The sequence below is a fragment of the Labrus mixtus genome, chromosome 5 (assembly GCF_963584025.1).
Source record: "Labrus mixtus chromosome 5, fLabMix1.1, whole genome shotgun sequence".
NCBI classification, from domain to species: Eukaryota; Metazoa; Chordata; class Actinopteri; order Labriformes; family Labridae; genus Labrus; species Labrus mixtus.
The window spans coordinates 20987098-21015083 of NC_083616.1; the positions used below are offsets into that span (position 1 = coordinate 20987098).

At 38.8% G+C, this 27986-nt stretch overlaps 2 protein-coding genes across 5 annotated transcripts in view; both read right to left on the minus strand.

Annotated features, from left to right (window-relative positions):
* Positions 1-12897: 12897 nt before the first annotated feature.
* Positions 12898-17968, minus strand: si:dkey-283b1.6 (uncharacterized). 2 transcript variants are annotated; one of them, XM_061038490.1, is made up of 5 exons: positions 17706-17968; positions 15967-16027; positions 15771-15853; positions 14479-14761; positions 12898-14363 (listed from the first exon to the last, which is right to left on the minus strand). In XM_061038490.1, the coding sequence occupies exons 3-5, from the start codon at positions 15788-15790 to the stop codon at positions 14238-14240; spliced, it is 429 nt and encodes a 142-aa protein (XP_060894473.1). In that variant the 5' UTR covers positions 15791-15853; positions 15967-16027; positions 17706-17968; the 3' UTR covers positions 12898-14237. The 2 variants fall into 2 exon arrangements, with proteins under 2 accessions (XP_060894473.1, XP_060894472.1); XM_061038489.1 differs by lacking the exon at positions 15967-16027.
* A 1291-nt stretch (positions 17969-19259) lies between these two features.
* Positions 19260-27986, minus strand: part of erap1b (endoplasmic reticulum aminopeptidase 1b) — a 184136-nt gene continuing 175409 nt past the window's right edge. For 2 of the 3 annotated variants that reach the window (XM_061038514.1, XM_061038516.1), the window contains exons 6-19: positions 27372-27526; positions 27111-27224; positions 26837-26968; positions 26155-26286; positions 25252-25335; positions 24289-24449; positions 23423-23502; positions 23127-23310; positions 22721-22877; positions 22094-22278; positions 21812-21973; positions 21508-21648; positions 20946-21027; positions 19260-20703 (exon numbers count right to left, since the gene is read on the minus strand). In XM_061038514.1, coding sequence (XP_060894497.1) covers positions 20533-20703; positions 20946-21027; positions 21508-21648; positions 21812-21973; positions 22094-22278; positions 22721-22877; positions 23127-23310; positions 23423-23502; positions 24289-24449; positions 25252-25335; positions 26155-26286; positions 26837-26968; positions 27111-27224; positions 27372-27526 — 1940 coding nt within the window. In that variant the 3' untranslated portion in view covers positions 19260-20532. The remainder of the gene's footprint in view (positions 20704-20945; positions 21028-21507; positions 21649-21811; positions 21974-22093; positions 22279-22720; positions 22878-23126; positions 23311-23422; positions 23503-24288; positions 24450-25251; positions 25336-26154; positions 26287-26836; positions 26969-27110; positions 27225-27371; positions 27527-27986) is intronic. The other variant, XM_061038515.1, reaches the window with a different exon arrangement.

Sequence of the window (27986 nt, forward strand, 5' to 3'; positions counted from 1 at the left end):
AACACATTTTTTTCTTGAGATAAAACCTACAAAAGGAATTCAAAACAATGTGTGCCTTCATGTCATCTCTTTTGAATTCGTTAAAATGACGGAGCCAGAGAATAGTTTTCATTGTGCATGGCTCATAAGGAGAAAGAAAGCTTGTAAATGTGTTTACGCCCACCGCCCCCTTGCACTGCATCAGTTGTGAGCTGCCATTGTCTCCAACTCGTGCCTGCAATCAAGTCAATAAATGTGCGCTTTTCTTTGACATTTGTTCCTCTAATCGTACTCAAGCATTGACATTTCATTAACATGCTTCTACACTTCACATTAAGAAGTTTTGAACTCAGTTTTCATTTTACTGAAGGAATTTTTCAGTGTGTAGTAATTGTTGTTAAATGCAAACCGAGCTGACACAACGTGCAACTGGATTCACTACAGCATGGTGTGAATGACGCACGATGCATGGTGTGCATGAATTACAGCACATTGACATGCCACCTGCACCTACATATTGAACTGGTGAGCTTATAGCATATTGAAACTAAATGACTGTCCCTGTGATGTTTTCAAAAGTCACTGTTAGTATTAGCCTTTGTCAAGAGACCGAAAAACTAAAAAAAACCTATCAGAGTATTAATTTATAACTGTGAAATAAGAGCTCAAGATAAATGTAGAGATATTTCACAGTTGATCATTAGAAAATGAATAAATAATAATTGTAATAAAAAAGTAAATAAACATTTCAGGTGCGTTTTATGCCATGAGTTGCTTTACACAAGTCCACTGATGTTACAAAACATGTACGCTGGAGCAATTTTCACCTAAATGAAATCAGTCTATCCCTTTAAAAGCCCTACTCTAAGTGCATTATTCATACTCTGCTCTTTGCTATCATCAGCCTGTAAATGCACTCTCTGAGTCTGATGCTAATGCAGCTGCACCACATGCGTCCAGTAATCATTAGAAAGGTCAGCATGCATAGTTAGCATGCTAACTGGAATTCATTTATTAGTTTTGAGATGTGGCAAAGTTTCAGATTGCGGTCTATTCTTAACTTGAATCATTTCATATGTAATATTTTCTTCCTGTGTGTTTTTCTTCCATTTTGTCTGTTTTATTTGTTTACATTTGTTTTCACAATTTCTATGAACAAAACTTGTATTTTGGTCAGTCATTGTTCCTTTATTGTTTGTTAATTTAACAATAAACCCTTTTCTACTCTACCTCTATACCACTTAGCGTTGCTTTGATGTTGTTGTTTTTCAAGATTCAAGATTCAAGATTTTTATTTGTCACATGCTCATACAGATGTGCAGTGAAATGTAAGGACTGTTCCGCAAGGCCATGCAATAAACACTCAAATTACTAATACACATATATACAGTAAAATAGAATATAATGTAAAAATAAAAAAAATATATATTTGAATGTACAAAATATTAAATATAGAATAACGTAAACAGTGTAAAGTGTCAGTGTGTAAAGTGTCCAGGGTGTCAAAGTGCAATGTGCAGATTGGAATGTGTGGTGTGTGTGTGCATCATGTAGTCACAGTTCTGTTTATGTTTTTAACTGAGGAGAGTGGAGTTAACAGTCCGGACAGCCTGAGGAAAGAAGCTCTTCCTGAGTCTTTCTGTGTTCGCCTTGATGTGTCGAAGGCGCCTGCCAGAGGGTAGCCTCTGGTTGAATATGCTCTATGTTGAATATGTCTGTGGTTCTGTCAGTTGATCTTGGTGTTGTGTGTAAATGCATCAAAAGAAAAGTCCTTGTGCTTGAAGACACACTGCAAATAAAGCATTTTGTGATTATTGAATATCTTTATCTCCACATCCTAACTTGTATCGCTGTCAGAGGTGTCAAAACTATTCACATTCATTACTCAGGTAGAGGTATAGATACTAGGGTTTAAAAAGACTTCTGTAGAAGTTGCAGTATCAACTCAAGTGTTTTACTCAAGTAAAAGTTTAAAAGTAATGGTTTCAAAACTACTTAGAGTATAAAAGTAAAAGTAATGTAAGGGGGAAAAATGCCATTAAGGACAAAAGCTTAGGCCGCACCACAGAGGCCTATAGTGCACTACCCCACCTCCCCAAAAAAACATTTTTCTAAAGGCCATAATGACTATCATGTTATATTCAAATGTTAATGTTGACAAATTTGGGGTGTACCTTTTTTCAGCCGCATTTATGCCCATTGAAAATGAACGCATTTTAGTACAATGCAAATACATTAAAGAACCACATATGTTTACTACTGAGCATTAACATGTGTTTCATGGAGCGGAAGATATGATGAATAGTTGCCTGTAAGTATTTTAATGGTGCAAAAAGTCAAACTTCAGAGGCATGTTATCAGTAGCCTTTATTGGAATGTAAATATACATCCAAGCTTAGCTGCAGGACTCTGTGAGGGCAACGGATGAAAGATAACAAAACTGGACAAAAGAAAATTGGTGTACCCCAGGGCAGGCTTAGTAACAATTACCCTTGTATGGTTGTCTCTGCCACGGACATCTTCGTACTAGGCTACATACGTCTGTTATTTCCTTGCTGGAGTGCGACGTGATTTGTGTCATGTGCAGATGCGATGGATCGCGTACAAACCAATAGGGTGTCGGAATGGTATATGTTTATACTTCTCATCCAACCACAATCAAATTCACTCTATCCGGATGGCGCGATTTATCTGTCTATGGATTTATCTGGATAGGTTGTTTTTTTTTGTGTGTGTTTTTTTGAACGATGACAAGCCAGAATGAAAACAACCTTAAATGAAATAGGAGTAACGAGGCTATTTTTAAAATGTAAGGAGTAGAAAGTACAGATAACTGTGTGGAAATGTAAGAAGTAGAAGTAAAAAGTCGGCTGAAAAATAATTACTCCAGTAAAGTATAGATACCCCAAATTTCTACTACTAACTAGTAACGAAGTATTTGAACTTAGTTACTTGACACCTCTGATCGCTGTCACTCAGAGTCAGACACCACATATTCTAAATGTCTCTGTCTGCTTGATTTACTGTTTGAATTTTGCAGTCATTTGCAGATTTTGCATAGCACATGTTACGACTGCTGCAGGGACATAATTCCATGCAAAAGTCACAACCTCAGGAACAGCTGCTTCCAAGCTTTGATCAGTCAGTGTTCAGTGGTTGTTAAACACTAATCTGGTTACCCGCTGTTCTATTCAAACTTGCTCAGATTGTTGTCACATTTGATTGGGTTAGAGTACAGTACAGTAGATTTTTTTTTTAATCTTCAATGATGTGCATTAAAGCGTCTAACCAAAAGTGTAAAATCAGTCAAGTGCAGAGAAATCTGCAACCATATTGGGGATGTAAACATAAAATAGACAGATATATGAACATGCTAAAATGCTATGGTAAACACAGTATGAACAGTGTAAACATTTGCAGTAGGTCCAGTGGGTAAAACCTGCTTATATGACTTTAGAAGGTTTGGCAATCGGTATTGCTCACTCATGTGAGGATGTGTTTTACAGAGTATATCAATTTACGGTAGAACAATGACAACAAGTTAATTCAATCCCAGAGGATTTTATAAAACAACACAGCTATTTAGAATTAGCTTTAACGGTGAGATCATTTTAATTCAAACACTTGAATCAGTCCAGTTTCCCTCCTCCAGGTTATTATCAGTGGACAAAGAACATAAAGTGTACGAGAGAAGTACTCGTCAGATTATTGTTTCACATTGTATGCAGTCTCGCAGCCTCACCCCTTCCCCACCCCACCCCACCCATCTATGTGGCTCACCACAGTGTGGAATTTCTCGGATGGCTATCACCCTTCTGATTTAGTTGATTGGGTCAATGTAAAGATGGTTTTGATACGCAAGTAAATTAACCGAACTTATCTTTCTGCAAATAATCACTCCAACTATTCAGTAAAAAATAAACTAAAAGTGCTCTTTATTGTTATGGAAATTACTATATTAGTAATTAGTTACTATAGAAACTTGTTCTTTGTAGCAAATCCTGAAAACATGGTAAACACAACCTAAAACCTGTTTGAGAGGGATGAGCCAGTAAACCATTAACCAAACAAATAACCAAACAACCGCCTCCCTCCCTTTGTGTTTGACCAGTTTATGAATGAGTTAAATTATGGGAAAATGTCCTTCACCCAAAACTCTGCCAATTTTTCCGTTAAGAATTACAAAAGGAAAAGTACAATACTGGTGTTGTTTGTTTTGAAATGTTCAGGTCCAACATCAGAACCTGGTCCGTCATCAATCTACGTGTGTCACATAAGAATGTTCTGCTGCTGAGCAGTGTCAGTTTGGCAGGTTTGTCAGGTCATACAGCTGGAGGGTTAAAGCCGGGGTATACAATTTGGGAGAAAACTGTGAAAGTAAGCTTGTTTTGACAAGTTCTTCTCTTCAGAAAATAGAGACTTTTTAGATAAATTGTAAGCTGTTTTATTTAAAGCTAGAATTCTCCTCATTTGTTCTGGTCGAGGTTTCAATCCCACCTCAGGTCTGTTTAACAGGCACCTGGCTGACCACATTAAAGACGTGGAGAAGAAACATCCAGACTCCCTGCTCAGCATTCTGGGGGATTTTAACACAACAAACCTCACCTACTAACTGCTAACATACAGGTAGCATATAAAGTGTTCCACCAGAGACACTTAACACGCTGGACCACTGCTACACAGCTTTAAAAGATTCATATCCCTCTGTTCCCCATGCAGCTTTTGGACTCTCTGACCACCGTTTAGGTCATCTAATGCAGACACCTACAAGAAATTAAAATCGCCTAAGCCTTAGTGATGATGGTTAAAGTTAAAGGCCTGCTTTGACTGCACTGTTTGGAGTGGTTTTGAACTCACTGACACTGTGACATCATGCATAAACTTTTATGAGGACGTGTGTGCGGACCAGGACCTTCTGCACATATAACAACAACATACCAGAGTCTACACCACATCTTTGGCAGCTGTGTCACACCAAAGAGGAGGCCTACAGGAGTGGGGACCTGCTGTACAAGCCGGCCAGAATCAAGCTGACAGAAGAGATCAGGGTAGCTAAGAGGAGCTACAATGAGAAGCTCAAGCAAAGCTTTTCTACACATCAACCATTCCAACAGTTTGGAGAGGCCTGCAGGACTTGGACCGAGGTAGATAACAACAGACCGGTTGAAGACCTGAATCTGAACAGTTTCTACAGCAGGTTTTCGCACCAATCGCCAACCTCATCCCAATCCACACTATCCAGCCACTCCAACTTTGATCTACGTGCTGAGGTATCTGCATGTTGAAAACGGTTGCTTAATGCCCCAGTTGATTTGGGAAAGTGAAAAATGTTAATTTGAAAATCGTGCAAAAAAACATTATTCTTGGGGACTTAAACACAGCGAACCTCACCACAAAGTGCAAACCCGAACACTTTGACTGATTTGGATTTTTTTTTTTTAAGCTGCTGCCACAGACCTTGACGAACTCACTGACACTCATACGTCAGCTTTTGTGAGGATGTGTGTGCAGACCAGGACTTTCTGCACATACAACAACAACGTACTAGTTTTCACCACATCTCTGGCAGCTGGAGGCTAAGGAGTGGGGACTGGGACCTGTACAAGCAGACCAGAACAATTGTTGACAAAGGAGATCAGGGCAGCTAAGAGGAGCAACAATGAGACGCTCAAACTAAGATTTTCAGCCGACCACCCTCCAAAAGTTTGGAGGGGCCTGCAGGAGTAACTTCAGGAAACTACCATCCCCCCACCCTGCAAGTTACAATAGACATGCTGAAGACCTGAACAGTTTCTACTGCAGGTTTTCCACACCACCCAGCCCCTCCAACTGTGATCTACATGCTGAGGTGTCTGCAATTTGAAAACAGTTGCTTGACACAGCCTGAGGATTTGTGAGAGTGAAAAATGCAAATTCGAAAAATCCTGCAAATGTTTATCATTAGCAACAGAGAAGTTTTATTTAAACGGCAGGAAAGTGAGGAGGATAACTCTCCTTTTAAAACAGTGGAAAACGTTTGCTTTAAAGGTTTGTTAATTGTACGTTTCTTTCAGTATCCAGGCAGAATAGTACTACGGCCTCTGCACGCTGGTTAAGGAAAGAATGGAATGTTGGTCGTCAACCAACACCCCTCCCCAGGTCAGCTCCATAGTTACCACCCCCTGCCTAGCAATGTACACACACGCACACGCAGACATGCACACATATAGAGTATAGTAAACAAACTTTACCTGAAGAGGAGTGGCGTTTATGAAATTAGCTGTATTTCATCTCAAACAGTTTGAATAACTAGTCTTAATCAGCAGAGTGTGTTTGTAGTATTTAACTAATCTTTTGACAAAGTGTTCTGTGTGCACTCAGTTCACTTCCTATTGTTTTCAGCTCTAATATTTTTGTTATTTTCATGGTTAACTGTGTGTGATTTCTATGTTTCTAGATGTTCTTTTTTAGATGAGATCCGACGTACTGTCCAAAGCGGTGCCTGAGGCCAGGTCAATAATATCAGCAAGTAAATAAGAAAACTCCTCAAAAACATAGATTAAAAAGTAGTCCGCTTCAACAAAAAGAAGACTTTAAAAGTCACTTCTTTGAGATACGACTATGTGCAGACAAAGATTTTCAGGAACACTTTAAAGCGACTTTATTTCATAAAGACCAAAAAACGGCAGCTGGACTTATAAAACAATTCCAAAGACCCTCAGTGGCCCTAATGCCCACCCAGCCTAATGTAGACCGAACATTATGTTAATGTACAGTCTACAAATTGAACTCATTGAATCACATTAATAGAAATGCACACATTTTTACATAGCCTGCACATGCATGATCATTATCCAGTGTTTTGCACATTTCTTTCTATAGTTTCAACACCATATAACTTGAATTTGTTTTACACATGACGATGTTGACCTTTTTTATGTTCTTGACTTGTGAAGTGCTTTAATTTTTAGATTCTCTAAACATGCCTATTGTATCCGTCATTATGCACAAAAGTCCCTGCAAATCCTACCAGACAACAGCCCCTGTTCCAAAGAAAGATGATACCCCCTTGACCTCTCTCCCTCTCTCCCCAATCCCCTTCCTTTCCAGTGACCTCTTGCCCTCTTGAATTCCTCAAACAGGGGCCCACACTCAAGACTTGTTGCACATACATGGTGCATGAGCCCGAAAGTGCCACTATTTTTGTTTTCACGTGAGAGAAAATATCACATCAGACTATGGTGTCATCATGATGTCATCTTAATGTTAAGTCTGAATGTTGTCATTGATTTTTAAATCTTCTAGTTCAATTCTTAATTTCACATAAAAAAAACAAGAAGGATTTTAATCGAAGGTTATGAGCAATAGCACAGACAAGAAGGGGGAGGACAGGTTATACCATGAACTTTGTTGGAATCATTTTTTAATGACACACACACACTGGGCTGAGTCTAACTGTGGTCAAGTGACGAATTTAGAATGGCTCCATAAGCCAGCCGAGCCCCATGACAACCTGCATTTCTATTGTATCTTTTTTGAAATTCTACTCACCTGTTGTTATCATTGTGTTTTTTACTCATATTGTGTGTTGGATAACCTGCTGCTGTAAACGCCACAATTTCCCAGTTTGGGATCAATAAAGTAATTCTATTCTATTTACATAAGACAGTAAGGCTCCTGCAAGGAACTTTTGTTTTGTTTTGATTATGGTGCCCCCCTTTGACAAAAAAGAACATCTCATCTATTTTTGCTCGTGTTTTTTTAACCAAAAGAATCATGCAGCTTTGGTCATCAACCAACCTAAGAAGAAACTTATGGAAACTAGGTAATTTGCTAGCTAATGACTTAGAGACCACAGTTTTTATAACTGTTTGTCAACCCCTGGCCAAACTCTCCATTCCATTGCAATCCTCTCATCCAAATCTAGTCATTTCTCTCTCTCTCTCTCTCTAGGAAACCAACCAAATACTGAGTCCGTGTTACTAAAAGGCAGAAACCAGTGGCGTCAGTCCAATATTTATACATTATTTTTTCTTTGTGTTTGTAGACCATATATTGAAGTTCACATGAAACCTAAATAGTTGTTAAAGTTTATTTATTTATCCTACATGTTACTGAATTCATACAACAGTATTTGGCCTGAGGTTTTGTAGGTGTTGATTGCAATATTTTAGTTTTTAATTTCAAGAAAAGCATGTAAAAAGTTGTTGACTCATGCAGCTCCATTGAAATGTGATCTCCCTCCCCTATCACAAGTGACCTACAAGCCAGATGTCAGCCCTTTTGTTTATGTTTTAATCTTCCCACATTTAGTCTCATTGGCTTCTGTTCATGCCAGTCAATATCTGCAATATCCCTCCATTGTGTCCTTGATTTAAAATAAAATCGTAAATATGCAGAATCAAATAACATTCATGAAAATGTTTTAAAAAAAAACAGTAAAGATATTCTGCTGTTGAGATGATACTGCCTTTTGTAAATCGACAAAGTGTTACAAATAGACAGATGGTGCTAAATCTACATAAGCATATATCAGTGTAAGTCATTTGTCTATAGGACACATTTCTGTTGTTTTGATACTGAGCGAAGATACACACTTACAAACCGCACATGCATGGACAGCTCAGAGTGTTCATAAATAGCCACAGCCAAACTGGCGATGGTGATGAAGTCCAGACAAAGACAACAGTGTGGGTGCAAACTCAGTGTGAACGTCACCAGACAGTGTTGTGCCAGGAACTTCTCCAGTCCAGTGTGTATTCATATACGATAGAACAGTGTGGAGGAAGACCAACTACAGAGGAGAGAAGGAAGGCGTAAGGAGATAGATTGGCCCATCCTGCAACAATAGCAGTAGCTGTCCAGAGTTATCATTCAACAGAGAGCAGACTAACACAAACACAGGCTTACAAACATTCCCCGCATAGTGCATATACCTCCAGCAGCTCTCTTGCTCTGACACTGTTTCATATAAGACAGAAACGCTCACATGCACAGGCATAAAAACATCCCCTCCATTCCTTTTATTATTATCCATGCTTCTCTCTGCCTCTGCAGCCCTCGGGGGGATTTCTCCCTCTGAGTGTAATCTATTCTTGTGTGCTGCTTGTCTTCACCAGACCAGAAGTATTCAAAGTCAGAGACACCAAAGCACTCTGATAATCTGCTACCTTTTTGCAATATAGCAAATGAATGTGAAAAGACTTTAAGCTATATGACCTTTATGATCTGTTTGTTTCCGGCCCTGCAGCTTTGCTCATTTGACCATAGAGCAGGATTTCTGAAACACTGATAGACAGACTCCTCTGGAGCTTGATGTGGACACACTGACCTCGTAAACTGCCCACATGTGGGTCATTATCTGCACACGGGCTCTTGCACAGGCCATGCGTCACTCAAGCACACAGAACAATGTTTTGAATTGTGGTCTGACAATAACAAGTCCACTGAACGATACAGACAGAAACAAAATCCATTGTGTGGACAGAACATCAACATAGGGCAAGCACTGTTACCATAGAATAAAAAGTCCTTGATCAAAGTGGTTCAAAGGGCTTTTGGAGGAAACCTCGAAGTAAGAAAATATTGAAAATATGAACACTTTCAAACTTCATTCTGCCAACACCTGTAAGAGTTAGTTCAACTATATGTGTACACAAGTGTGAATGAACCCAAACAGATCCAACATCATACAAATCTGTTCACCTGTGGATATGTTTGGAGGGGAAGGAAAACCTTTCTTATATTGTCGAGTGCTTAGAAGAATACCCCCGATCCTTTCGCTTTTGTTTATTTATAGACAAGGGGAGTGCTTGATATGCAAACGGGCCTGTCCACAGCTACCAAAACAAAGAACAGAAAGGAGCTTGGATTACAACACGAGCAGAGGGAGGGTGACTTCATTCTTTACTTAGGGAGCCATAATTCCTCCAATATATCCCTACATGGCCATTAGTTGTTTGCTGCTAAATTGAATGTTCCAAACATAATATCTTTAAAGCTACAAGTTGTTTTGATATAACCAAAGCCTCAGAAAGTCTGAAAGAAATAGAGTTGCAGGGTAGACCCACAAATGTTCAGGAGACCATTTGTGGGCAGAAAGTTCAACCCTTTCTGCTTTTTCAGTGTGCCCCTCCTCCTCCTCCTCCTTCAACCCCTTTCATATACAGGGGGTGTGAAGGAGGAAAAGAGGAGGAGGATGGATCAGGAGAGAGAACGAAAACAAGGATGAAAATGAGAGAAAGCTCTCGACACCGGTGATGTCCTGGCTCTTGCTGCCCAGCAGTCCACATGGTTGAGTAGTGGGGCGCCATGTGGTGGGATATGGTAGTATCGGCGTTGTCACTGGCTAGAGCTTGCATCAGCGTCTGTTGAGGGAGACAATGCTGTTTTGATTGTTGTGGCAACTAAGGGCCATATGTAACTGGGAATAGGGACATACTTGGGATGAGGGGCATCTTCACTAAGCTCTTATTCTTTCATAAGGGCACAAGTACCTTATGTTTATTCCAAATCAAGTGTACAACCATATGGCTTTGATGGAGAGCAACAGGCCCAGAAAGAGAAAGGAATATCATGAGAAAAATAGAGGTAATGTATGAAAGTTGATGGATTGATCCCCTGACAATTTACCCTCAGACAGCCCTCTTGGCTGGTGGGAAATGTGTTTGTTCTCTGTAATTATTGATTAATAATATAAGGTAATTGTATACTTGTCTTAACGTATATAGTCATACCCTTAAAACAAGGCTTTTTCTATTCTCCTTGTGATATATCATTGTGAAGTGATATTGGTGCAAAAACATTGCATCATTCATAACATAAAAGGTCTAACTTTTTCATTCCAGTTTAGATTTGCATCATATTTACCTCCATGTCTCTAACTGTAGTATTGCTCCACAGTACCATATGTTTTAAAAAAATATATATATCTAAAAGGCTCTTGTATGTGCTGAAAATCTGTGTAGCTGTCATTAAATTCATCCCTCCTCAAAGCTTTGGAAAGCTAGACCTGCTGGACCTGTATTTTATTTACTAGTGCCATTAACATGGGAGCTCTTGAGCTCTCTGAGGCTCCTCGAGATCGTTGGTTGACGGCCTGCCTGAACAGAAGATTTCTGCCTTTTAATAAGGAAGTTTTTTCTTACCACTGTAACTTTTGCTGCTTTGCCTAAAGTACTCATGATGGATAGGCCGGGTCTTTGTAACATAGCAATAAGTAAGGTCTTTTACCTGCTTTTTGTAACATAACAATGAGTAAGGTCTTTTTACCTGCTCTTTGTAAAGTTTCTCGAGATAACACTTGTTATGAGTTGACGCTATACAAATAAAAATTGATTGATTGATTGAACATGAGCACTTGCACACACCCTAACATTGCCCTCTAGTGTTTGATTTGCAGATTGTGAGACATTTTAGAATTATTTTTTAAACAAAATAGGTGAAATATTTTTTTTTGATTTTGTCTGAGCATTTTCAAGATAATTGCAAAAATGATTAGAGTATATTTGAGTATATGAGTATATTTTTGATGTGCCTGAATAGATTCTGGAATCATCTGCTTCATGTAGTGTCTCTCTAGATTGCAATATGTCTTCTGCAAAAACAAAAATAAATAAAAGAAGATGAACAAGAGACAGTATGTACGGTTGTTTCCCCCCCAAAGACTTGCAGAAAACACTCAGCTCAATAACATTATATTTAGATCCATAGAGCTCAACTGTCCCAGAGTTTGCTCTTGTGATCAGGAACAGCTGCGTGTGTCATACAATTACGGTGACTCTAAAAATGAGCACAGGAAGAAAGATGCTCTGGGATTTAAGCTCATGTGCACATCCACATACACACACAGTCTTACACATGCTTACCACACACACAAACTGCTCTTTATGTGTAAGGAATAGTACAGATATTTGTAAGACGAGAGGACTTCCCCTGCAGAGCCTGGCAGACGACACCAAATGTAGTCGCCTTGAAACAGAGAGAAAAGACATGTCATCGACCTTTTGACATATATAGGATTTCAAATCATGTCCAAATGTCTGTGACACATGTTGGTCCATGTGTGGCTGAATGTCAGCCTGTACACACCATACACACAGTAGACATTGCTGACATAGACATTTTTTATTTTTTTTTACACTTTTTCATTGCTATAAAGCTCCCGTGAGAAGTTTTTGGCAGGTAATGAAAATAATTCAATAAATACTGATGTGTCTTTATTAGCTACATAGGCAAACAAGACCATCAACAACAAGATTGATCATTTCGTTTTAGGATTTTTTAATGTTCGTATCCACCGCTGCTGGGTAGGTGTGGGACAACAAGAGTTTCAGCAGTTATAGAAGAAACAGCCTTTATTTATATTTCCCACAGCAAAGATTCACAGTGGGTGATACATTTGACTAACTAAGAGACCAGGAGAAAATATACCATCATAAAACATGTCTCACACATGTACACATGACCTGACTTATTATTTAACCAAATACAGGCAGGCCAGATGTATTCAGCCGGCCAGTCTGTGTGAAACAAGTGAATGATTTATTCCAAACACGACACTTTCTCTACAGAGGGCAGGACGCCGTGGTGCTTGAGCCCCTTTTTTGACTGTGTGCACATGCCTGCTTCTACAGTATGTGCACTTTCATTCGAGCAGAAGGTTTTTTTTCTGTTTAAAAGTTACAACAAAGGGCTTATACTAGTATTTGTAGAGTCATATTTAGACATATACTTGCATTTAATGTTGCATTTAATGTCATTATGGCGCCCCCTGTGGACAAAGAGTTATCTTATTTCGATGCTGATCATGCCCATATGCACATGCGTACTCCATCAGTGTGATGATGAGTTACTCTAAAGAGCCTTTCAGACAGAACGCGATGTCCAAAAGTGCATCATCTCCAAACAAATCAAACAAAAAACACTGAAACACTCCACTTCAATAAAAGTGCCATATTTATTGTGTGTAAAAAAACAATTTCATAGTATCGTCACAGTGAACATCTTATATATCCACATAGAAGTTTTATATAGAATAACAAGTTATTCCTATTTTTAACCTTTATTTTCTTAAAACTTTCAGTGATACTGACTTTGGAGAGACACAGTTGTTTAGACGCTCAATTCAGAGATCTGTCAGTAGACCAGCTACTTTACATATATCATACAAATTTGTCCTGAGAATTTAACAATTCCAGAGGGATAATTGCTCAGTTAACATTTAATATAAAACATTTTTTATTGTTTGATTTAAAACAAACTCTCCAAACAGCACTCCTCTCTTTGTGGACTGTTGCAACAATACTGCTTAAAGGGAAATACTGTGAGCCACCAGGACAGAGTCGAGCGACACCCAAACTAAGATAAAGATAACAAAGGGGAAATAATAGTATAATAAATGAAAAACAGAAAATTGCTGTCAAGTTTGTCCCCCTTAGAATACGTTTTTTGCAATAAACCATGAAGTTTTCCTGAGAGATGAACGGCTACCCTGAAGAACATTGTGCTTCTCAAAAAGCTTTGTCTCTCTGGGTTTGTCTGAAGTTCAATAAAACTTAAAGTATATAATGCATTCACTTTTTTACACATATTATTTCTTTCATTACACAAAATACTCTGTATAACTATACAGATCAAAAACTGTACTAAAGATGGCCTTGAATGTGTAATTTCCAGATGATATGAAAGGATCAAACATTAGTAGAAGAGGCAAGAAAACATGTAATCAAAAATCTGACTTATACTATTAAGAAGAATGAATTCATATTTGCACCTGACCGTAACCATACTGCATAGAATTAGTAAATGTAGCCCAATGTCAAACTCAGGGCTTGGAAATGGTAGTCACGGTGGCTATGCCCACTTCTTATACAGTCAATAATATTCACCTATAATATCATGAATACTCCTACAGGGGTTTTTGACACCTTGTGCTGATGTCACAAAACAACCATTCAAACCAGAAGCATAACCCTTCAGTTGGCTGTCATAAAAATGTTCCAATCATCATTATGTGGGGATAAAATCTATTTTCGGGTCTTAAGTGTTTTATTGGTTTGGAGGATGTGCTGTATAACCATCCATATAGTTGCCTTGAACCTGATGACATCGCCACAGTTTTGGTTCCCTCTGTTTCATTTTCATAATCTTTAGTATATTTATAATAATAAAAACAACTTTGAAACATTAAAAAATGCAAGCTCACTCGAGTCCATGAGGCAGTTCAATGATCAAGAGTGTCCATGATCTCAACACAGGCACAGTGTAAGAGTCCTGGCTTATTGTTGTGTCTGTGTTTGTAGCTGAGCCAATTCTACGTGAGGTGGAGGTGGAGGTGAGATGGGATACACAGGAGCGCTGTACTCTGTGTAGGCAGGTGGGAGATCCTCAGGCTTAAATGCCAGCTAGAAAACAGAGAAAACGACATAAAGAATGAGGCGGATGTTACACATTATTTTTGCAATGAAGTTGAAAATGCATCAAAGTCAGGCTTGTGAAGTTTTTGGATTTTGTTGTGACCTCATTATATGAAGGTGGTGGCCCGCTGTTTGCAGCTGTGCTGTATCTTGGTGGAGTTTGGACCTCCTGGCTGTATCGAGGTACCCTGAAGTGGTCTTCAATGTCCTGCTGCGATATGTTTCTGGGGAAGGGGATGAAATATATAGAATGGGGACGGCCTTCCTGCTCACTACGTCTCAGCGCCTCTGCCTCTATCTGCTCCTCCCTTATGCGGCTGCATGCTCTGCAGAAGGTGGTGCAGAACAGGATGGTGAGACCGAAGCCTAGGAAGCCAAGGAATATCCTTGAAGAGGAAGAAAAGGTGTAGAATGAAAAAGATGGGCATGGGTGCAAAACAGAGGAAGAGAGAGTCATCAATGATTTTAGGGTGAAGAGTAGATGAGGGTGAAAGGAAACACAAGTGTAATTTAGAAGTACAATTCAAAAGAACATTTTCTACACAATGAAGCAGAGAGTATGTAAATTAAAGCCTTTTTTAAATGAAAAATTCTTTCTAGATTTCATGTGAAGTGCTATTAAAAATGGCGCTAATTTCAGGGTCCATCGCAGGATATGATGCATAGACGACATTTTCAGAGCATGAGACATGTACATCTTTTAGAATGATTTAAACCTACTGAAGTGTATCTTAGAGCTGCTCAACTTTAACCTCTATAATTGACATAATCGGTCCTTCCCATTTCATCATCATTACATTTGCAGCTGTTAATATTAGACTGATCAGTCTATTATCATACTCAGCTGTTAGTGCTAATACTACTCTACTGTACACATCATTTTACCATTATAACTGACACTGTATGTAAATATCTTGTTGTTGCTCTGCTTGTCTCTATCCTTCTCCTTCTTTCTGCATCTCCCTCTATGCAATTTTCAAAGCCCAACACTGTTTCAGCCGACTGTTGTTTAACGTTTGTCTGCTACAAAATTTCTTTAAGAGTAGGGTTTTAAAAAAACAAAACAGAATCCCACTGTGACATCAGAAGGAGAGGACATTTGAAACAGAGCACTTTTCTCTGTGTGTTAAGACTTGTGCAGACCACCAACAAAGGACTGGGTGGATTTATTTCACCTTTTGTGGGTCTGTAGACACTTACCCAAATATATGTTCAAAAACACTGTAAAAGTGGATTTTTCATAATATGTCCCCTTTAATGTATTATTTCCATCAGCAGTATCAATGGCACAGCTCAGCTTTGTTAGGTATGTGAAACAACTCAATATAGATGTCAACAAAACAAACGTGTTGAATAAAACCCCAAAACATAAAGATGAAAAGACAAGCCCCTTACTCTAGAAAGGGGAGTGGCATCCTCAAACTGTGAAGACAAAGTCTTTATGGATCCAAATGAAGATGTAGTCAGAGACACAGTACCTGGAGGAGGAAACACACGTTAAATATTCATGTTGCCATTCATCACATAATTTATCATCTAAAGGAACATTTTACCTCCATATAGCTGCTTAACTTTATAGACTTGAACACACCCTGATGACGACTGCGTCACAGACGGCTGATTGATGCTCTCTAAAACTCTCTTGTCTTCTCCTGGATCAACAGGGAAACATACTTTGAACTTAAGACCCATAAATATTCTTTTTTAAAGACACCAAAGTCCAAGATTATTTTATGACCTAACTCTACTCAGAGACGCAACAGACTTACAAAAGCACTTCTTGTACAGGAAAAGAGTTTTCCAGTAACCTCATATATGGTTTTAAAGTCCATTAGCATTACTGCTCTGGTTGGTGATATTATGTAATAATTTAATGATCACTTTAATCCACTGTGCGTGGACACCTATCGGGTAATCATCAGTTACTGTGTATTAGGTCAGAGGCATTGATACTGCAGCCTAACACAGTAGAAAGGCCATTTAAAAAACACTGAATTGCCTAAAAAAATACATTGCAGCAAAGCTGGAAAGAAGCATTTTTGGTTGATAAATGTTAGCATTTGGAGATTATCTTTCTGATAGGACATTAACACACTTTTATATGCAATTAGAAAACACATTATTATATTTAGCACACTGAATAACACCTTGTCATCGCGAGTAAATAACTGCTCAATTTAAAAAATGGCTGGAAAAGCTTAAACTGAACACATTGAGATGAATTCTCTCAGGTTTTCCTCAGGTAGCGTTAACCTAAAGGGTCGACCAATTCACTGTTGACAAATGTCTGATCCAAGGTTGTAGATTTGCTGACAAAAAGCAATCAAGCAGATAGACATTTTTATTTTTCAGAAAATGTTTTAATTTTTTCCTGGCACCATCTTAACTTAATAACACTAATATATAATATTATAAAGTTTATTTATAAAGCACATATCAAAACCAATGTCACAAAGTGCTTTACAGAATCTAAAAATCCCAACAGTAAAATGCACAATAAGAAAATCCTATTAAAAGCATGAAAAAAAAACAAAAAAACAGCAATCACCCAATTAATAGAGAATTAAATAGAAACAACTAAGACACAAATTGGCTACAGTTAACAATAAAACAAATAAAAATAAATAAAACATCATGGATGAAACAAGGATTATAAAAAGGCCTTTCGATAAAAATGTGTTTTTAAAAGTGATTTAAAAGAAGATACTGATGTTGCTAGTCTGAGTTCCTCAGTTCCACAGCCGAGGAGCTCGAGCTACAAATGCTCTGTCTCCCTTGGTTTTTAAGTTAGTGGTGTGAACGGTACTGAGGTTCCTGCCTGAGGATCTCAGACTGAGCACTGGCTGGTAAGGGGACAGCAGTTCAGAAATATATTCCGGAGACCAGGCCGTGAAGTGCTTTAAAAGTAAGAAGTAAAACCTTAAAATCAATCCTAAAAGAAATGAGTAGCCAGTGTAAGGTCATTAAAACGGAGGTAATGTTTTTTTTTTAAGGATCAAGTATTTCAAAAAAAGATCTTGAATATATATTTATTGGGACTTGAAATGCTAGACATATTTCCAGCAGGTCCACCATTACCAATAATTAAATGCTAAATATATTATGAATAAAAAGTGAGCAAAACCAAGACATAAACAAATCACATGAGAGGTGAGGTCAAAATTCACAACACATGATCAGAGAGCACATTGGAACAGGGGCCGATTGTTTAAATACTGACTAAACAAACAAAGTGTCCAAGCTCAAAGTATGTTTCATTTTTGTGTACTTCATAATACATCCGATTTAGGACACCGAAGTTAAACAGAAATAAAATCTTCAGTCTCTTACCTTTAGTCTCTCCTCAGGTCTTTGAACTGAGAGGGAAAACTCACAGGAGCAGAGTGCAGTCCCTGTTGTGGGTGTGCTGATGAGAGGGAGGTTGGTTTGTTTCTTTGTATGTGTGTGTGTACAAGCATGGCAGTGAGTGCAAAGCCCAGCAGTCACATCAGCCCCTGTTACACCTTCAAAAACTCAAATATTCTTTGTTATATGAAGAGTGTGTGTACGTTTGTTCTGTCTTAACAAAATACTACATGTACAAATAAATGGTGAAATATATTGGAATGTGTGTGTGTGTTTTATCAGCTTGACCATGGTGTGTTTTATTAGTATGTGCTAAAGGTCCATCACAAGTATTTATGACTAAGTTACAAGACTTAAAGTGACAGCTACCTCTCTTTGAAAGGCTTCAGTGGAGAGGTAACCAGTGGAGGAAAAGCAGTGAAATAAACGTTTTCTTTACCAGTTTTCTTTAAGTAGTGAAAAATCAAAACTTACCTGGATGTTCTGGAGAGTAAAGGAAATCAAGAGCACTCTCTTCTTAGGGTCCCTCAGTGTTGACAAGAGCACAGAGCTGGGACGGGTGCCTCAGTCAAAGCAACAGGTAAAGAGTTGAAGATGTGTGTGGAGGGGGCACTGATGGCCTAACGGTAAGGTTCCACCTCATATACAGTACGTAGGCTATAGTCCTCCAAGCAGGCGGCCTGGGTTCAAGACCGACCTGCGGCTCCTTTTCCCCAATGTCATTCCCCACTCTCTCTCCCCATTTCCTCTCCTTTCCTCTGTCCTATCAAAATAAAGGCAAAATCCACAAAAATTAATCTCAAAATAAAAGATGTGTCGAGTGTACTTCTGCCAATTGCTGGTAAAAAAACACGAGTCAGAGTATGAATTTGTGGAATTTTCTTTGACTTAATTAAAAAATGTTCTCTAATTTGATTATTAACACCGGTATAATTATATAATGCCTACATAACATACTATGACATTAGATTTAAAGTGGTACTATTTTAAATCAATAAAGCCAGGTCCACACATTCAGTGGAAATTCTGTAAAAAAAGATGAGTCATCTTTAAACTCAAGCAGTTAAGCCCCGATGACATCACTGACACCATAAAAGGTTATTACACCAGAAAACACACACTCACCACCAGTTGTGTGTGGGTACTGAATCCTCAACAAATCGTATAAATGATACTCCAATAGGGGCAGCCCTCCAATAACTCAAAAGTCTTCTTCTATCGCTGCAGAGAAGCCCTTCCTCAGTGGACTGCAGACTTGAAATCTCTATTCCAGGGTAGTTAGTTTGCACACAAAATTCATCTCAAAAAAACATTTGCCAATCCCTTATGTTTGTTCATATACTTTGTGAGCCTGTGTGTCTGTGTTTGATCAAATAGAAGCACTTATAGGTAAGCAAAATGACTGTAATATGACCAACAGACCGGCAATGATCTGCCGATCAGAGAAAAGAAAAGGTGCAAAGGTTACATTGATGTACTTGTAACCGTCAGAGCTTTCAATGATTATCAACAACGATAAGAAATACACATGAACATCACTTAAAAATGACTGAATTGGTATAGTTTTTAATTCATGAAAATAATGCTGGCTGTAAAACGCCAAGCTCTACAAAACAGAGGAGGGGTTTTACAGCAGCAGAGAAATGAAACTAACATGTTATTCATAGTGCACTTGCTTTTGTCATCTTTAAGAAAATCAAGAAATGCTACCAAGGAGCAGTAGTCTCAGAATTCATTCTTATATAACCAGTGTTGCAAACTAAAGCAAACAGTGCAAAACAAGAATCATTGCGATGTACCGTCTTTTAGGTAGTACAAGCTCTAACAGCCTTTTTACCAAAGAATAGCAGAAGGCCTGCTTTTTGGTTTTCTTTCTAAAGAGAGGAACACTTTTTTTTTTTTATGTTGTTTAGATTTTCACATTTGTCAGATGGAGTGGTCTGGTGCCAAAATATTTCTTGAAGATGAAACATTGGTTGTAAAATTCTTTGAGCAACATTAGACACTAAGTACAGATTTGAACAATGTTCACGACGCTTTCTGCTGCACAAATGAAAATTACATCAACAAAAACAGACATTCACAAAAGGAACTTTTCATTCAAATTTGTACATCCTTAGGCAAAAATGTTTTTTAAAATCACATGTCAACAAACTAAACAAACACAGAGACACCCTTGATCCTTAGGGGTCATGACTACCACATAGTGCCTTCATAAGAAAACTAAAATCCCAAGAACAACCTTTATTTGAAACTTTTTTTTTTTTAAACATAAAAGCGAGTAACAGCTCTTTGCCATTAGGATACTCTTTAAGGAAATCTGTAATTACTTAGATCCCTTGAACCTGTGAAAAAATCTCTGCCGGTAAAAAATGCTTTCAAAGCCATAAGTAAGTATTTAGTGACTCGTCAGTCAGGTTTGTCCAGGTGATTTATTACATGCAATGAGGTGTGTGAATGGGTTTGATTGAGTACGTGTGACCTGCGGTGTAAAAGAGCTTTGAGTAGTCAGAAGACTAGAAAAAAATCAATTTACCATTTACCAGGTGGCACGGGATAAAAAATGATTTCTTTTTTTGGTTTCCTATTATCTTTATGGGGAAATCCAGAGTTGCTGGTGCTAAAATCGAAGATAAAGTATTTTTTGTCCTCATACTCAAAGTCATCAGTTTTCGGGCTTCAAGTCTGAGTTCAAGAGACGCCCCAATTCTGCCAACAAGCTTCCAAATATCTTCTGGTTTGTGCCTTTAGCAACACAACTGTCCAATTTAGACTTTAATTTAGACTTCAATTGAGACTGTTCCACATACGGCTATAAATCTTCATGCACGACTCTGTGGCCACGTTTGTCCAGCCAGGCCTGAAGTAGAGGGACGTTGGTGTCCATCCAGCGGATGTTATCCTCGATGGTCTCGTAGGTCTGCCGGATACATCTCATCTCTGAGCCCGTCTCCTCAGTCAGGGAGCCAAAGAAGCTTCTCACCTGAACAAAGGTTTGTTGGCTTAAAAACACATCCAATATTTGATATGACATCCAAAAACAAGCCTAATCAACAACAGTGACTGATGTCACAATTTTAGTTACAATAATTAAAAGAGGACAAAGATAAACTTACTGCATTAAGTCATGTCAATTACACAGTGTCCTTTTCTTTCACTTGCACAGGTTAGCTTGTGCAAAGGCTGTGCAATCATTTTCTAAATTAGGCCCATAACCTGGCTTACCTCATCTAACTTCTCCCTGGTGGAGTACTGGTTTGTCACCCCAGTCACAAGGTGTGATATGGTGCTGGAGCCCAGGTCAAATCTGTGGCATCAAAGTAAACAGAAAGTTTAACACACACATCTCTGCCAGCATGTTGTACAAAACAAACATTTTGCGTACTGATTGGAGTTAGCAATAAAGACATTTTTGGGAGTTTTCAGTAAAAGCTCTTTAACTAGCTCCCTATGATACTTCTACTACAATGTTACAATTCACTTAGCGGACGTACATCATAGAGTAAGTACAACACTAATCCATTCATACACTGCTACCGAAGCAGCAGGAGCAATGCGGGGTTAAGTGTCTTGCCCAAGGACACATCAGACTTCACTCGGTTAGCTCAAGCTCAGCTGGGGATCGAACCCTCGACCTTCCGGGTGAGAGGCGACGACTCTACCAACTGAGCTACAGCCGCCCATAATGCCGCCTAATATGAAGTATTTTTTTGCTCACACATAGTTGCATACTACAGGTTAAATCAGAGAGGGAACGTGAATGATATGCATTAAAGGGCCGACTGACTTCTTGATCATTGTGTGCCAGTTGGCTTTCAGGAATTCCCAGCCCAGTTGGTAGCCATAAGGGTTCTTGCTGACAGTGATGATCACATCTGGGAGGTCCTGAGTTTTCATCACCTCACCTTGGAGGCTCTGCTCCATCATCCTGCAGACAGGAAATATAAGAAAAGGAATAGCAGAGTAGAATGCAGGAGAAAACAGGAGGAAAGAAGCAAAGAAAAAGGAAACATACAAATGAGCGTCAAAGATCAGAGAGGAGCTGAGATGGATGACTAAAAGAAAAGGGAAGGTACAGTAAATGTACCCACCACTGGAGCTTGTCCTTCAGCGGACTGTACGCCATGGCAGACTTCATACGGCTCCTTACAGACATTTGCAGAGAACTGCGGTACTTCTCAAAGAGGAAGTCCCACCCCTCTGGTGTTCGAACTCCAATCATGAACACTGCCATAGTGACGTCAACAGGGAGGCTAAAAAAGAAAGAAAAAAAGGATTACTCTCTTCAAACAAATCATTATAAACAGACACAAGTTCAGCTATTACTGCATAAGAAAAGCTAAGACTGATAGTTTGCTGTTCAGACTCCCGACCTCATTTTGCCATCCGAGTCCTTCCACTGGTTAAAGAGCTTGGTGGCTTTCTTAACACAGGGGGCGTAGTTCCTGACACAGCCAAACAACAGCAGGTAACTCCTCAGCATGCGCTCTGACACCGATCCAGAGTCAGTCCACTCCTGACGATCCATCAGCCCGCGGAACAAATCCACAATGTAGCCCTGAGAAACACCAGCAGTCGTTTTATCAAGCAGAGCTGTGCAAAGTAGACACACTCTAACATGTGTATCCAAAATTGTTCCTCACAGGAGCTTTAACAACATGTTAATTTCCATTTTGTCATGACTTTGGACACTATACAGGCAATAATGTTACATTCTCAAATATGTTCCAGTTTCAGTCCTACATCCATCCTTAAAACATTTTATACTATAAAAAAGCTTTGATTTTTTTTATTTGATTTTTTTTAAAGAAAATAACAAATATGAAGATATTTATTAGAAACTAGAAACTGGAAACTACTCATTTGATTTTAATTTTTTTTACGAAATGTGTGTTTGCATTGTAGTTTACTCTCTGAGACGATTTTGTCTCATGTTGGCCTACAAATCATATTCTAGATTCATTACATAAATGCATGCATGCTGATATGTCTTTACTAACCTTCATCTGGTTCTCCAGAGCAGCCATGTCTCTCTTCTCCATCAGCTTGTAGAGAGGAACGAGTTCTCCAAAGCCCTGAGTCACAGCCATGATCTCAGTCTCTCTGGACAGATACAGAGACAGCTCCAGAGCCGTGTCCAGCCTCACCTTCCCGATACTGCAACACACACAACAGGGCTCATATCAACGCCATGCTGAGGTCTTGTCTTGTCAATCATCTAATTACAGGTAACATTACAAAAGACAGATTTGGGGGACTTGAGCTAAGGTTTTGCAATAAAAACTTTTACCACCAAGTTGGTATTTGGACTATTCTTCTTGTGGGAATGATCACCGTGATAGAAATGTAAATCCCTGCAAATCAGATTCCTTCCCTAAACTATTAAAAGTAAGACACATGACAGACCTGACCAGCTGGAAGACATTGTGGATGAGGCTTGCGCGGTCATTGCTGCTCAGTGCTGTGTGGTTGTGTTGCAGCACTTTGATGATGGAGTTCCATCCCTGGCCTGTGTAATGGACCATGTAGTATCCACTCATGTCCACATTGAACTTCACCCAATCCACCTCCTCGGGCAGGTACAGGAAGTCTGTGTGGAGGAAGAGTAAAGACAAGCTTTAAAGTCAAGAGACGTGTGGTTATAATGGACATATGGATCAACATTTAAGAATCTGTCATATCACACTGAGAGAGACACTCACCAGTCTTTGTCTTAAGCAGGAAGCGGTGGATAGTGCTGGAGGCGCTGGTCATGTAGGTCAGTGGGATCTGCCAGAGGAATCTATTCAAACCAAAGGATAATCACAAAAATGAAAACTTAAAAGTTAAACATTGAATATCTAAGATGATAAATATAGACTTAACATCATGTGTGTGAACTATGTATTGAGTGAAGATGACTGTCGGCGCTGAAAAGAAGTTTCCACAAATGTATGTATCACTCTGTCAATACATTTATGAACTTCTAAGTTAAAGCAATACTGTGGAGCGCCATATAAAAAATAACTAAGGGGGTGCACTAAGTGGTTGGTACTGTGGTCCCCCGGGGCGGGTGGTCTGGGTTTTGGTCCGGGTTCTGGTCCAGCTTTTTTCCCCACATGTTGTTACCCGCTCTCTCTCTTCCTAGTTTCAGATTTTATCCACTGTCCTCTCTCTAAATAAAGGCATTAAAAGCCCCAAAATACACCTTAAAAAAGTGAATGAAGTCATACTTTTACATGACTAAAGTCTTAAAATGACAAGATTGAAGTAATAATACAAGAATCAAGATGTAAGAGAGGATTGACGTAGTCCGACAAGAAAAGCGTGATAATGTTATGAAAATAAAGTCTTAAATTTAATGAAAATAATGTCCAAAGTTTACAACAGTACAGTTCTTAATTCAATGAGAAGGAAGTTGTAAATTAATGTGAGAAAATGTATGCTCTGTTAGCTTAATGCTATTTTGCAGGGTAACATCAGAAGACAAGCCGACCACCTGCACTAAGTATTTTGTTATTTTTAAATTTATACAAGTTTATTTATAATTTAATAAAACACTTTAGGACTTTGTACTCAGACATTTTACCCTTCAGTGAGGGAGGGGTCATCTGTCTTCAGGTAACGCTCCTGACTGAGCCTGACCTCCCGACCTCTGACCTCCACGGTGACCAGTGGGAAACCTTCCTGCAGTGTCCAGGTGTCCATGATGGCTCTGACATCCAGCTCGTCACCAGAGAACCATTTCTGCTTTTGTTACACAATAAATGATTCAGCATCATAAATACGGACAAATAAGGCAAACTGTGCCATGGATATTTGATTAATTTGTTTTTTTTGCAGTAAGAATCAAAGAATGATTTTTGTGGGATAATAAAAAAGAAAGCAAAAATTTCTGCTAGAAACAATAAAAATGTTAAAGGGGCTATATGTAACTTTTTACATGTATAAATCGTTTTTTATCGCCCATTAATAAGCGAACGGTTAACTGATGTGAAAAAGTAGATGTTCACTGTCTATCTGTATAAATTTTTTCCCCGGGTCGTATTTTCAGCGAAAGCTCCAGGAAGTGACATTTTATGCACGTTCTCAACGTCCTCCTCACTCCGCTCCGCTTACAGAGATCAACAGTACAAACTCATCACACACTCCTGCTCTTAGCCAGTGCCTGCAGAGACTGTCGTTTGTAGGATGGAGAATGAATACAGGCACACAGACTCCTTCACAGACTTTCACATGTGTATGACCACTTACCTCCTCTGTAAACATTATGCCGGTAAATATCCAGTGTTTCGCGGCCGATGATGATGCTTGTTTGAGTAAGTACGAGCACTTATGACGAGCACGCGAGGGAGAGCGAGCAACAGGTAACTGGTGCAGTTCGCCTAACGGCCATGCGGTATCACTAGAAACGCAGTATTTTTGAAAGTTACATATAGCCCCTTTAAGTTTGACAATGTTTGATCACAGTAGTAGTATAGATGCTCTGGACTCTGTTAGCTGAGTCGAGGAGCTTTGTTGAACCTGGTTGCTACAAAGCATGAACACTTACAGAGGCTCCGGACAAATGGTTACGTTTGGAGCAGAATTCCTTGAGTTTCTTTCCTCCTTCATCCAGATCATCAGAGTTGCAGATCTGGTGGAAAGATGCCACAAAAAATCAAAACATAACCACCATTGGTAGACACCAATGTATATGGAAGCAAATAAGAGGCATAATTATTTGAATTTTAACAGCCACTGAATGTTAAATATTTAAATTTAAACACCACTGAATTCATAGCATTGAAATGTTTTACTTTGAAAACAATGTATCTGAATTTATTTGTCCTGAAAAATTCAGATCCAAAAATTCAAGTGTCATAATTTCAACAACAAAAAGATTCAGGTCAAGAATTACAATTTCCCTGAAAACCATCTCAAATGTGAATAAGTATGTTTCAATTATGTTGAACAAGACTGTGTTTACAAGTTTGTGCTACATGTATGGAAGCAAATAAGAGACATAATTATTTGAATTTTAACAGCCACTGAATGTTAAATATTTAAATTTGAATTTATAGAACTGAATTTATAGAATTGAAATATTTTACTTTGAAAACAATGTATCTGAATTTATTTGTCCTGAATTCAACTATTTATATTTAAGATCCAAAAATTCAAGTGTCATAATTTCAACATTAAAAAGATTCAGGTTGCTCAAATTCGATTTGTCAAATTCAGGTCTAAAAATTCAAGTTCGCAACATCTGGGCTACCCAGGACAGGATAGGCAATCGAGCCTGAACGCAATCGAACGGACTTCTGGCCAATCAGAGTGCGGTCTGTCAGTCACTGTGATCCACGCATTGTGAACATGCACTGTATACACTGGGCTTTAACAGGGACAAACTATATTTAACTCAAATCTAGCCAATCACTGCTGTGTTTACTGTACTCCATCACACAACACTCACATTAGTCAGGCTCTCCCACAGGTGGCTGTTCACGGTGTTTTGGTAGCTGTAGCGCTTCAGGTATCTGATGATGCCAATCTCAAAAGCATCAGGAGTCAGGAAGTCCCGCAGCATATTCAGAATACAGGCTCCCTGACAAAACAGACAAGGCAATAACTTTAGTCATATAACAACTTTAAAAACCGATGTTTACAAAGTGCTTTGACGGACAAAGCAAGGGTGGGAACAACAACACAATAAATATCAACAGTCAGGCCAAACAGAGAGAAGTCTACAAATTAATATAGATGCAAAACACAGGAATAAGAAAGATACAACAGGCACGTCTCAAAAGGCAGTTCAAGCGATACATTAAAGGCAATTTGATGATGAATGATTGATTTCTGTTTTGAAATGTTATTTTTAGACTTGACAGGTAAGGTTCACTTTAGGAAGGACTCACTAAATAAAATTATGATGTATAGAAATTACTCCCTTTTAGTCTACTTTAAATCAAGTTTGCAAAGTTCAAATACCGCACTGCATCAACACCATACAGCTGGTTTTGTTGCGGCATTGAATTGAATTTTTATTGATAGGGAAAATGCAATTAACACAGTTCTTTTGAACTGATGTGTTGTTGTAATTCTAAACTGATGCCCCTTGTTGGGTCTTTACACACAGTGTAATTAATAAGGCTGACCTTGTCATATGACACATCGTCAAACATCTCCTGGATCTGTGTGGGGTTTTCCACGTGGGTAGAGACTGGGTGGGAGGAGCTGAGGGAGTCTACCTCCATGGCCTCAAAACATTTCCCCAAGAAGAAGTCATCCTGGAAGAGAGTATAAGTTTACATACGTTTGAGTTTCTTTCTTGTTTACTCTAAAAACTCCCTAAATGTTAGACAAGAGACAGATATGGAGATAGAGTATAATGAAGAGGTTAGTAGTCAGCTTTCTATAGTCGGCCCTCACCACTTGCAGCTCTGGGTAGGTGATGTCAAGAGAAATAAACTCCATGAACTTTGCAAAACCCTCGTTGAGCCACAGGTCATTCCACCACTCCATCGTCACCAGGTTCCCAAACCACTGCACAAGGAGGAAAACATGTAACAAGAGTTTCATTTCATCATGTTCAAGAAGTGAAGTGCTGTTTAAACTGCTCTCAGGATAAATGATAAAGTTTATAACCAACAAACTTTACTTCTAAAAACTCAAAGGATGCAGACGAGCTACCTGGTGTGCGAGCTCATGAGCGATAACTTTGGTGATCCCCAGTTTGTCTGAAACTGAGGACCTGTCGGGGTCAAAGAGGAGGCCCGTCTCTCTGTAGGTGGTCAGACCCCAGTTCTCCATTGCACCCGACTGAAAGTCAGGGATGGCTGCCAGGTCTGCAGGGAACAGCAAATAAATAAATAAATAAATAAAAACGTGGTATATTTCTCCTCACCAGCTGGCTCAACTAAGTGTTGTTTTCCCTCCAGTTGTTAGATGAAAACTGTTCTCCTATTTCCATCCATTTTCAGGAATTTCTGTAACATTCCTACAGCTTTTCCTTTCCATCAAGACTGTGACATGAAGACATGCTAATTGTGGACATGTTCACTATTAAAAGCCTTAAATAAAGTTAATATTAAATCTCATTTACACATACACTATATGCTCTTCAGTTAACGTGCCTAAAAAAGTGGATATGTTCTTTCAATTCACAAGTATTTTCATAAGTCTTCTCTTCAGCTTCAACATGCACATCACAAAAAGATAACTTAAAAAACTTGAATCCAATCTTTAGAAGTAATAACAGCAACAACAGGGATAATGCAGCTGCTCCCAAGGCCGCCCATAAGGGGG

Coding starts and splice junctions, on each gene's coding strand:
- si:dkey-283b1.6 (XM_061038489.1), bottom strand. CDS start 15,790: ATGCCACTCCCCTTTCTAGA. Junction 14,762..15,770: donor ATGCCACTCCCCTTTCTAGA/GTAAGGGGCTTG, acceptor TTCCTCTTCAAG/GATATTCCTTGGCTTCCTAG. Junction 14,364..14,478: donor CACCACCTTCATATAATGAG/GTCACAACAAAA, acceptor TCTGTTTTCTAG/CTGGCATTTAAGCCTGAGGA.